We start from the raw sequence: 12,076 nt of genomic DNA on the forward strand, positions 1-12,076 counted from the left end.
TGCAATGTTGTAGATTGTTTAATCCCCTTGTGACCTTCTGGCAAGCCATGCCCCTGGGGAAAGCAGATTCACTTAACCCAGGGGTGTCCAAACTTGGGAACTTTAAGACTTGTGGACTTCAACTCCCAGAATTCCCCAGCCAGCCTGGCTGGGGAATTCTGGGAGTTGAAGTCCACAAGTCTTAAAGTTCCCAAGTTTGGACACCCCTGACTTAACCAAAGGGTTACTAACCGTACCACTGCAGTGATTCACTTAAAAACCGTGGCCAGAAATATCCTAAAATGGGCAAAACTCTCTTAGCAATAAAAGTGTTGGGCTCAGTTGTGGTCGTAAGTTGAGGACCGCCTGCACTGCCGCTTCTTCCTCCCATCAACAGCTGAGATAGAAGCCATCAGAGGGGGCCAAGGATTGCAACAGTGGGAAACCAGGTTTAAGTCATTAAGCAATTGTCCGCTTGTTTTTTTGCAGACGTTTCATTACCCAACTAAGCTACATCATCATTGCTGGCAGGAGTGGGGTTTGCTGTCTGTAGACCAGGAATGTCCAACCGTGACATCTTTTGTGGACTTCAACTCCCAGAATTGTCCGGACGGGCCTTAAAAGTTTTAAACCTACTGAAGTTGGATACCCCTGCTGTAGAGCAAAATCTGTATAGAGGGCACAAACCCTTCTAACACTGATGATGTTGCATAGTTGGGTCACAAAACGTCTGCAAGAAAGCAACTAAGATTAGATAGCACCAGGGAGCCCACAATTCAACTTGGAGCTACAAATGTGGTATCAATTGTGCCAAGGTACTGAGGATTTAATAGCTGCCAGCTGATGAAAGGTTGTAAGCTGTTAATTAGTAAGCAATGAGGATGGGTCGGCAGTACAGGCAGTGACTCTGATGGGAGATCCACTCAAGTGTAGGTGGCCGTTAGAGGGCATTTCCTGTGTCTCTCATTTTCTCTCGTGTTCATGAGTGGCACATACACACTTGTCTATACTTCTGTATATAAAGCACTATTAATTGTCTAAGGCTCTGTGTGCTGTGTGTTTCTCTCATACTAGTCACACTGAAAAACTCGTGACACGTTGTTAGTCTACATTGCCAAATGACACAACAGCAGGAGTGCCATGCCTGCAAGCCATCTTTCCTTTTTGGACTTCAGGCCTGCCACTCTTTCTACTGTGGGGAAATGGGAGGGGGGATGATATGGAGTTGGATGATATGGAGCCATAACAACATTCTTCTTAGAAAGTCAAGGTCATCCATTGTCTCTGCACCTGGCTGGAACTGGATGGGTGGACTCTGTCTTCGTGGCAGTGGGAGATTGGGCCACGGGACGGACTTGTGGGTGTTTGGGGCAGGGTCTTGATTTTTCAACTGGGTGGGAAAACCTGGAAGCTTTCAGAATTGGGTTTTCCCAGATGTGCCAACAGGACATCTCTAATAAAGTGGAACTTTGAGGGAACTCAAGGCTCGGAGTTTCCTTTCGTTGGGGGTGTTTTTGGAACCCTGACAAGGATATCGGTAGCACCTTGTCCATAATGTTTTTTAACTGGAAGCCTCCTCTAGGTTGAAGGCCGAGTGGGTTCCCAGGGGGTAGGCCGCCAGCCGCCGCTTCAAAGCAACACCAGCCACGTCAGGTAGTCACTGCATTTTATTGGAAAACATTGATATATTTTTTTTTTTCAATTTTCACAGCTTGAACTGAACAGATGCCACCTGCTTTCAAAGACATTCTGGCTCAACCTTCCCGACGCTCTCCGGCAAAAGCCCTCCGCGGACACATCATTGGAGCGCAGAAGGCGAATTCTCCCCATCCAGATTCAGGACAGAGCCTGCTTCTCATTTCAATGGCCTCACCCGGAGGAAAAGAACAAAAAAAGAGAGAGAGAAAAGCTCCCCAAACATCTTTCCCCCCCCAAATTGGATTTAAAAAAAACAACCCCAAACAAAGAGAGAAGCAAAGTTTGCAGCTCATGACGTTGGCCACGAGGGAGGGGGGAGGACGGGAAGAGTGGGGCAGGGAGGGGGCCGAAAGGGGGGAAGGTGGAGGGAGAAAGCCACAGCTAAGAGCACAGACACGGAAGCCAAAAAGGTGCGTCAGAGGCCTTAAAGGCGCCAGCCACTACGGAAGAAGAAATGAAAAAAGCTCTGGCAGAGGAGGGAAGAGGAAAATGGGGCGCAGTTGGCATTCGCTCAGCGGAGGCTTCCCTCTTTTATTGCGGTGTGCCCCCCCCCCACCTTCCCAAGCTGCCAACCAAAAAGCCTCTGCTGTCTCACGGGGTGCATCCCATCCCCCTGGGAGGGGAGGCATCCCCCCAGCTATGTACATAGTAGCAGCTGTGATGTCGGCAACCACGCGCAGGAAACCGTAAAGGACATTTACAATTTTTACAGGGTTGAGAACAAGAGACGGGAGCGTCGGGGATTTTGGGAAAAGCGCCAATTGGGACAGTGCTGGGGACCCTCCCTGCCGCCCCCCCCTCCCTTCCTCGCTTTAATCCGCTTCTCCCCTCCAGGTCGCGCCGACGGGATCCACTTTCCACCGCGGACATCCGGACGGTGGGGCACCTGCCTCCCCTGCTGCCCCAACAAAACGAAGGAGGAACACAAAAATAACCCCCCCTCCCTGCTTCTTGCTTGTACGCCCGGTGTTCCTTGGGGCAAGACCCTCGGTGGTGACGGCCAGGTCAACGCGCACAACGGCAAGGGCCCAGACACATGCAAGAGAACTGAAAAAGGGGTTTTGCACTCTCTCCACCCCTTCGTGGTGGCGGTGTGTGTGGTTGTGTGTGTGGTTGTGTGTGTGGAGGGGGTGTTCTCGAAAGAAAAGAAAAGAATCTGCACCCTGAGATATGGGGCCAGCTCGGACTACAGAACAGAATACCTGATGGGAACGAAGACATCCAGAAGGGCTGGGAGGGTCTCAGGGGACCCTGGGAAGGGAAGGAAGAAGGGAAGGAAGGGAGAGGGAGGAAGGAACAGAGAAGGGAAAGAAGGGAGGGTGAAAAAGAGGGGGGGAGGGAGGGAGAGGGGAGCGCAATCATGCAGCTTGGGAAGGTTTTTCTTCTTTTTTTTCCTTTTTTTCACTTTTTAATTGCTTGGTCAGATTTATTCCACAGCCGATTTGTTTGCTTAGAGAACCAGGTTACTTAAGTAGAGAGAGTGTGTGGGAGAAAAGTTATCGAAGGAGAAAACGGGCCTTGCCAGCCACTCCGTCTGTGGGCTTCATTTTGCAGTCATCATCTGCACAAACTCTGCAAGAGACACGGGAGAAGGAAGGCAACACGGTGAGTGGGTCCCCCGCTTCAGCCCCCACTGACGTCCCTGCTGTGGGCCTTGGCCTCCCCCTCACTTCACACCCAGGCACGCAAGAGACCGCCTTTTAACTTGGTTAAGACAAAGGGGGCCGTATCCCCTAGAGAACTACACTGGGCTCTACTTCACCCAGAGGAAAATCCAAAACCACTTCTGTCTTGTCCTCTCCTCTCTGCAACCGCCACCCTCCTGATCAACACAGAACATAGACTCCTAGGGCTGGAGGGGACCTTGGAGGTCCTCTAGTCCAGCCCCCTCCTCAGGACAGGAGGTCTTTATATCATCCCGGTCGAACGGTTGTCCCGTCTTTATTTTTGGAAACCTCCGGCAATGGGAGCAGCCACAAGATCAGAGGCATCACCAGACAGGCCAGATTTTAATCCTTTTGCTTGCCGGGTTTTCCTGGACGAGCCAAAGAAAGAGGCTCTGGAGGAGGGAACTGCCAGCAAAGTCCTGGTTCAGCTGAACCCGTCAAACTGGGATTTCCAGGCCTGGATTTTTCAGAGCATCTCGTGTCGACTTCTTTGCACAAAGGCCTTCTACACTAAGCGGTGGGTGCGTTGCCTTCTAGTAGAGAGCTGTCCAACTGTGGGGGGACTAAATCCACCCGTCTTAAAGCGGTTTAGAATGGACCCCTCGGTCCAAGGTTGTGGCTCTCCAACTCACTCAGAGGCCTTGCCCACCTGCGGAGAGCCCCAGGGGGTTTGAGAAGCGTCTCCCCCAACCCACCAGGGTCCCTTTTACCAACCTTCGTAGTTGACCTGCCCGTCTCCATCAATATCGGCTTCCCGGATCATTTCGTCCACTTCTTCGTCCGTCAGCTTCTCGCCGAGGTTCGTCATCACGTGGCGCAACTCAGCGGCGCTGATGTAGCCGTTCCCGTCCTGGGAGGAGAGAAAAGCTCCCGTCAGGTTGAGTTGAGGGAGGGGAAAGGGTGGGCAGAGGTCTCGATCCAGCCGCTTCCCTTCTCCATCCCCTCCCTGCCCACCTCCCGGGCTCCCATTCCCGGCTTCACCTTGTCGAATACCCGGAAAGCCTCCCGGATCTCCTCTTCGCTGTCGGTGTCCTTCATTTTCCTGGCCATCATGGTGAGGAACTCGGGGAAGTCGATGGTGCCGTTGCCTGAAAGGCAGCGATGGGCGCGGTGAGACCAACTGTCCCTTTTGAAGAGGCTTTGCAAACACCCACCCTGCCCAGCGGATCCCTTCCCCTTCCCTCATTCTTTTGAAGTTTTTTTTATTTATACATTTTTCTTTAACATATGTAGGTATTTAATAGACAGTGTATTGTCTGGGTCATTTTACACAAACATAGTCATAGTGATAATATTTTTGCACGCATATAGTAATTATTCTTCCAGCTTCTAATTTCTACTTTATCTAGCCATCAATAAAACAAATCCCAAGGTGAAAAATATTCTGTATCTCCTTTATCTTTAATGTTAACCTATCCATTTCCACGAAATCTAATATATCTTTTCTTTCATTATCTTGTCAGCTGAAGGAGTTTCCTCATTTTTCTTTTGTCGTGCAAAAACAATTCTTGCTGCCATCAAAACACGCAACGTTATATATTTCCTTCATTGTATTTTTTCCTGGCAAAATACCTGACAAGAATATTTCTGGCTTTCGATCTATATGCTGCTTTATCATTTTCTCTCAGCCACGAAGGCATTTTCATCCAATTTCTTTTTGTCTTTGGGTAGGGCGAGACCGCTTTTGTTCGGTTGTACCACAGGGCCCCTCACTCACTTGCAATGAAACAAGAGAGAGATACTGGACCAGGAGTTCCCAACTCTCGGGCCAAAGGCCCGGTACCGGTCTGTAGCCTGTTAGGAACTGGGCCGCACATCTGGAGGTGAGTGATGGGCGAAGCTTCGCCTGTATTTGCCCGAAGGGGCTGCTGACAGAGAACTAATCTGGCCTTGAGCTGCTGGAGTTTTGGGCGTCACTCACCATCTGCATCCACCTCGTTAATCATGTCCTGCAGTTCGGCCTCGGTGGGGTTCTGCCCCAGGGACCTCATCACGGTGCCCAGCTCCTTGGTGGTGATGGTGCCATCGCCGTCCTTGTCGAAGAGGGAGAAGGCCTCCTTGAATTCTGCAGGGGGACAGCGAAGTGGGGAGCTCTCAGCAAGGCAGAAAGGGCTTTAACCCCAAAAGGGCTCAGGAGGGGGAAAAGAGGGAGGGACGGAGGGAGGAGTGGAACATCGAAGGCCCACGTCCTTCTCTTTGCCCCCCAGTGGAACTTTTTGGTTTTCTAAGCAGCCCTGAGCCCTAAACCCCCTGAATGTGGAGGAGCCACGGACTAACAAAGCCAAAAGGAGCTCATGAGAAAGAAGCTGCCTAAACCAAGGATGTAAGAACATACATCCTTCCCTTCCCCCCCATCCAGTCAGAGCTGAAGAAGCTTCTTGGATGAGAAGTGAAATGTCTTCAAAAAAAGCAGACTTTTTAAGGCTGCTTAAAGTCCGTAGAGATTCTCAGTCCCCCAGTCACGGTTGTCCCAAAGGGACTCTTTCAAGTGGCAAATGGACTTTCCAGAAATAAATTTAAGGCGTGTGTGTGTCTGTGTGTGTGTGTGTGTGTGTGTGTAAACTCACCTGCAATCTGTTCTTCAGTCAGCTGGTCAGCCTGCAAGCAGAAAAGAAAAAGTTAACTTTGAGCTCTCATCTCTCCTTTTGTCCACTTTTGCCAAAAAAATATTGGGTGGGGAAGCATCAGTTGCAAGGGATATTTTCCATGCCTCAGCCGAGGCCCCCAAAAAGACAACCGAGGTCCCTCCAAATTTGGGGAGGGCTTTGAATCCACATCCTCAGTGCTGCACTGTAAAAATCCCAACATCTCCATTTGCCACATTTGCCTCTGGAGATGGAGCAAATCCCACAAGGGTCCTTCAAAGCTCCCTGCAAATGCCAGTTGCATTTCCTGCCTTCTACAATTCTTCCTCAAGGTGCGACTGGTCCCTTCCCATCCCAACTACAACTGGGGACAATAATCTGCACCAGTGGACCCATCGTTCCCTGCAGACCCTGGACTCAGACCTTTGGCCCCGGCCTGCTTGGAGAGCTAGTCCCATGTCGGCTGAGCAGCCATCCTGGTGGCTCTTCCCTGCAGCCACAAGGAACCCTCCGAGAGCGTAAGGCCAGCCGTGCTCAAGCAAGGCCCCCATGGAAAGCAGAACTCCAGGACAGGCAGATTCCTCGAAGAACACCGGGTGGGATACATCATATTGGCACAACCGGAGAAAGCCGACTCTGAACGTTCCCGCGGCTTTCACCCAATTAAAAAGTAAACGTTTCCCCATAGTCACTGGTCACGCTGTCCAATCAAGATGCTTGGCGGTCGCTTGGTTACTTCACTCCTCCCCTGGCCAGCCACCCGTCGGAATGTCCTTGGTTCCCACAGGAAAACTACACAACCCCCTCTAGCTATTTCCCCCGCTCCCTTCCCCTTCTTCTGTTTTGTGTAGCCTCCAAGATGGTCTCAGCCATGGTTGACCTCAGGACTGACCCAAGGTGGAAGAGGCTCATTCAGACAACTCCAACTGTCCTCCAGGGTTGGAAGACCACCCTATAAAATGAAAGCGTGGCCCTCGCTCTGCTCTGGACGAGGGACCCACAACCTCTGCTCTCTCGTTCAGGAGGCCGTGGGATTCCTTCCGGAGCTCTTACAAATCCAGTCTGTGCCAGCCAAGAACCGACGCACCACAAGAGCTGCCAACAAAGACCCACCAAGGCGGCGGCTGTTTCATGCAGGAGAGCACCACAAAACCCCGTTGGACAACTTGGGTTTCTGGAATGTCTTCCCAGGTGATGACGGCCGAAAGCCCCTTCACGGCAACAGACTCTTCCGAGAGAATCAAGGGTCCTTCATCTCAAGCGTTTTGCAGGTCCGAAAGCCCGCTGGTTCTTAGCGCTGAGGGCAGAGGGAGAGAGGGGCAGGCTCTTTTGAAGTCCCGGTGGGTTTGGCTTGTCTGAAGCAATCCTGGCTACCGTGAGAAAGAGGATGCTGGACCTTGCAGTGAGTCAGCAGCTTCCCTTCTGCCCTGGGGGAAATCGTTGCAAATCCCAAGCACAGCCGATGAGATTCAAAGCACAAAAGTCACAGAGAGCTCATTTGCGGTTTCCTGGCCTTAAAATTACGACTGTCCTGAGCTTCCATCGCTTCTCAGCAGCCACCGAGTCCTCACGGAATAAGGAAAGCCGAGCGCAGTCGTTCCACACCATCGACAAACCATGTTTCAAGGCTCCCCAAGTTGGCTCAATGTCTTTTTTGGGGATCTCCAGGACTGGGCTTCACAAAGAGGGAGTCTCCTCTACCTTCTGCTCCTCAAAATGCTGCATGCAAAACGGTTCTTCTGTCCAGGAGGGACAACTGACCGATTCCTTCTTGGTTTTTTTAAAAGGTCAGTTCTCTGGCGACAAGAATATTGGTTTGCCAGGCTGGATTTTGCTGCGAGGATCCTGGCTTCTGGGCAAAAGGCAGCCATAGCGGCTCAAGATGCCAAGGGAGGCTTCCTGAGGGACCGCGGGGCAGCTGCTATTCAGGGATGGGCACCTCTGGCATCCTGATGGCCTGTGGAATTATGGGAGGAAGTCCACAGGTGGTCAGGATGTCATAGCTGCCCATCCCTGTTCCAGGCCAACCTACCTCCAAGATTCACGACGTGACCAAACCACAGCTTGGGTTTCTACGGTGAAGCAGATCAACAGCAACCAAGCAGAGTCTCGCCCCACCACAAAACCCCTGCCCATTTCATCTGGGAAGAGTCTCCCATCACAGGTAGTCTTCGACTTACGACCAGAATTCAGCCCAACATTTTGGTTGCTATGTGCCCCATTTTGCCACCTTTCTCACCACAGTTAAGTGAATCACTGCAGTTAAGTTACTCACACGGTCGTTAAGTGAATCTGGCTTCCTCAACGACTTTGCTACGTTCAGGTCGCAAAAAGGGATCAACGTGACCCCGGGACACCGCAATCGTCATTATGTGAGTCAATTGCCAAGCATCTGAATTGCAATCAGGTGTCCATGAGGATGCAGTCTTAAGTGTGAGGAACGGTCAAACGTCAGTTATCAGTGCCGTTGTCACTTTGAACGGTCACTAAATGAACGGCTGTAAGTCAAGGACTTATGGCTGAGATGAAATGAGGCAGGTCGCCCTCCCTGGTTTAGGCGAACGGCAACCCTGGGGCAGTTTGTGACTTGCGAACCTTTCAGGGTGCGAGAGAGCTGGCCACATCAAAGGGGCCTCCAACCTTGGCCACTTTAAGACTGGCGGACTTCAACTCCCAGTTGCTGGCTGAGGAACTCTGGGAGTTGAAGTCCGCCAGTCTTAAAGTGGCCCTAGGAAACCCAGAGGGGTTTTGGGCTGCAGTCCTGGCCAGCCCAACGCTGCAGCAGACCAGGAAGTGACCCCAGCCTGGCCAGAGAACCTCTGCTTGGAGGTGCACACAGCCTTAAAGAGCCTCAAGGATGCAACAGAGGGAGGGAAAGGTTCCCCCTCCCCAGGAGAAAAATAAGACCCTCAGCTCGCTGATCTTCAGGCAAAAAGACTTTCCACAGAGCAGCTACTAAAGTTATACAGGCAGCCCTCAAATTATGACCAGTGAGACCAACATTTCTGTGGCTGACACATTTCAGTGACTTTTGCCCCATTTTACGACCTATCTTGCCACCGTTGCTTAGTGAATCGCTGCAGGCGTTAACTTAGTCACACAGTTGTTAAGTGAATCTAGCTTCCCCACTGGCTTGTCGCAAAAGGGGATCATGTGACCCCCTGCAGGTCATTGCGATCGTCAGAAGTGTGAGTCAGGGGCAAAGGGGCTGACTTTGATCGTGTGACCAAGGGGAGGCTGCAAGGGGGAAAGAGGGGTTCAGCCCCAGAGACTGGAGGGCATCCAGAGGGAAGGAGGAGGACGAAGCACTTCTGATGGGGCAAAAGAGGGGAAGGCTGGGGAGGAGGGGTCCCCCCCAAGGGAGCCACAAAAGATCCCAGGGTCTGATGGAGGGAGAGATTCAGCCCCACTGAGTCTTCCCTTTAGGCGGTGAGGGAGGGGCGATGCCCACGAAAAGGCAGCCTTAATTTGGAACCAACTAATCTCCCTGCTATCACAGCTATGACTCCTGAGTCCAGAATGAGGCAAGAAAATCATTCTTTCTCCCCCACGGAAGCAGCCAGCCATTTATCCTCTGCCCTCAAATAAAAGCAGCCCCCTCCCAATTCCATTGGTTGGCACAGATTCGTTTAGCAGAAACTGCCAGAGTGGCAACTGGAGGGGGCTTTTCGAGGGGGCTTTTCGGGGAAGATGCTCCCAGAGGAAAAGCAGGGAGTAGGAGCTGGTGGCTGGGCTGCTGTGCCCAGAGGTGCGAGGAGACGGCCAGCCAGTGACCTTCCATTTTGGAAAGGGGTGAGGGAGACTCGGGCAGAGGATTTGAAGAGTCCAGGGTGTCAATCAGGCGCCGGAAGCTGCAGTGGGAAGCAGAAACGCCCCCCCCCCCCCCCAGGAAGACTCTGAGGACCTAACAGGAGGCCTCCCGGGTGTCCTCCTCTCCTAACAGACCAGCAACCTGCAAAGCCACAGCTCCAATCCGCCCTCCTGTGTCTGTCCTCCGTGCAGGTGAAGAGGGGCAAACAAAGTTTCCTAGTCTCTCCACCTGGCCCTCCTGGATGCTTTTCAAGGAAGCAGCAGCCCAGCCCCCCCCCCTCCTTCCTCCAGAGCTTCAGCCCCTGAGCCAAACGCCCCCTCGGCTCCCCCAAACCCACCCTTCAGCGTCAGGCAGGCGTTGCACTTTGAGACAGACGGGCAACGGCTCCTCTGCAGCGGATTGCAAAGCCGCCTTTCGCTTTCAGCCGCAACGGGCAGGGCAAGGTGAGGAAGGGTGGCGGGAGCCGCTTTCCGACCAGAGCTGCCCCGCTGCTATTTCCGCTGAAGTCAGAGGCGACCCAAGCGGCATTTCCTTCTTTAGGCAAAGCGAAGGGAGGGAACGAAACATCTGGAAACCTCGTCGGATGCTGGTGAGGACCAGCCCTCTGGCAGAGTCGGCAGGGCCCAGGGCCTTGGACAGGCGCCCCCCTGCCCTGCCCTCTTTCCAGGCAGGATGCCCACCTCGGCTCCCCCCACCACCCCTCCGAATCGCAGCCATGTGACTGGCACCAGCAGTGGGGGGAGGGCACCCCCTTCCCCCCCCAGTGCAGGGAGGGGCAAATCACAACCTGACTTATTTCACTTTGTTTGGCCGATGGCGTTTCTCTCTTTCAGGATGCTCGGAGCTCAAAGTGTTCCCCCCCCCCCATTCTTCCCCTATGCTGGCTGTCCGTCTGTCCCCCTAGACAACTGTCTGGAGCTCCCTCCCCCCCTCCAGTGCTTGCCCTCCCCCACCTACATCAGCCCCTCCCTTGGCAAAAAAGCAGGCTGGAAGGACCCCACCCCCAAATCCTTGCCCTGCTCCAAGCATCCCCACCCCCCGGCCAGGCTTCGTCCAAGGGATGGGGGCCAACAAGGGGCGCCCATTGCACCCATCCAGCAGGGCCTCCCCCCACCCAACTGCAACCCCCTCCCCAATTAGCCCACCTGCCCAGCCACCCCCGTTACTTCTCCTCCTTTGTCACTCAGTCCCTGAGCCCCCCCCAATAGCCCCCTCCTTAATACCCCCCCGAGACTCAGGGGTCTGGCCTCCCCCTCTGCACTCTCCCAGCGCGCCCCCCCGCACTTCCCCCTCCCCCAATTCACGTCCCCTCGCCCCAAGGAAGGCCTCCCCCCTCCCCTCCCTCCACAACGCTTCTCCTATGCAACCCCCTCCCCTCCCCCCCTACTGCATTGGAATACGACGCCCCCCCCCCCCCGCAAGGGCCGGACACTGGTCTCATACGCTGCTTCCTCCCATCGCCCCCCCTAGCGCCCCTCCCTTAACGGGCCTGACCTCACTTCGCCCCCCCAGCCCCCCGGAAGCGTCTCCCCTCCTCCTAGAACTCCCCCCCAAATAACCAGGCAGCCCCTGAAATCCTCGGGGGGGGGGGGTAATTGGACTACAAGACCCATCCGCCGCGGCTTCCAGCGGGGAAGCATGGGCGTTGTAGTCCGTCCTTCATTCTCCGGGAAGTCGCGACGGCAGCCGCGCTTGTCCCCTCACCATTGTCGGGTCCGGCTCGGCGAGGTGGGGGCGGCGTCCGGAGGCTTCGAGGGCAGCAACGGCGTCGCGAGGGAGGCAGGAGCCGCACCAGCCGGGACGCACCGAGGGCCGCTTCACGGAGCCTCACTGCGCGCGCCAGATCCCTCCGCCAACGGCCGCCTCCGACCTCGCCCCGACGCCCCGCCCCGTGGACGCCGCCGCACCCAATCCGCACTTGCCCCTGAGGCCGGCCACGCCCACTTCCTCCCTGCGGGCGGGGAGAGGGCCGGGGGGACTACTTTCCTGCCCTGGCTGGTTCCTCGCGCTTCTTTCCCGTCCCGCCCCTCCCCTGCAGCCGCCCGCCGGCGGAAGGACACAGGATTGCGAGCTCGTGATTGTTTCGCGCGCTCCCATTGGCCGCGGGAGGAGGCGCAGGATGAGACTCCCTCGGCCATTGGTCGTCTCTCACCTGCAATGCGTCAAAATTGGAGCGGGCCATGTGGAGGAGGAAAAAAGGGGGACGGAGGGAGCAACCAAGTGAAAGAGCGTGGGTGGGGGAGCGGGAGGGCCCGCGAGGCCGCGTTTAGCGGAGCGGTGGGTTTCGAAGAGGAAAAAAAAACCCCACACCATCTGACTGTTCTTAAAATGGTACG

At 54.5% G+C, this 12,076-nt stretch overlaps 1 protein-coding gene across 1 annotated transcript; it reads right to left on the reverse strand.

Moving 5' to 3' along the window:
* Positions 1–1,628: 1,628 nt before the first annotated feature.
* CALM3 (calmodulin 3) lies at positions 1,629–11,606 on the reverse strand. The gene is made up of 6 exons (XM_081962233.1): positions 11,445–11,606; positions 5,912–5,942; positions 5,266–5,409; positions 4,326–4,432; positions 4,059–4,194; positions 1,629–3,249 (listed from the first exon to the last, which is right to left on the reverse strand). The coding sequence occupies exons 1-6, from the start codon at positions 11,445–11,447 to the stop codon at positions 3,221–3,223; spliced, it is 450 nt and encodes a 149-aa protein (XP_081818359.1). The 5' UTR covers positions 11,448–11,606; the 3' UTR covers positions 1,629–3,220.
* Between the last annotated feature and the right edge of the window lie 470 nt (positions 11,607–12,076).

Source organism: Natrix helvetica, assembly GCF_964273705.1.
Source record: "Natrix helvetica genome assembly, chromosome: 9".
Classification (NCBI taxonomy): Eukaryota; Metazoa; Chordata; class Lepidosauria; order Squamata; family Natricidae; genus Natrix; species Natrix helvetica.

Excerpts from the sequence above, each read along its gene's own strand:
- CALM3 (XM_081962233.1), bottom strand. Across the intron at positions 4,195-4,325 it reads CTTTCCGGGTATTCGACAAG|GACGGGAACGGCTACATCAG; the intron begins GTGAAGCCGGGA and ends CTCTCCTCCCAG. Across the intron at positions 3,250-4,058 it reads CGGGCAGGTCAACTACGAAG|AGTTTGTGCAGATGATGACT; the intron begins GTTGGTAAAAGG and ends TGTCTCTTGCAG.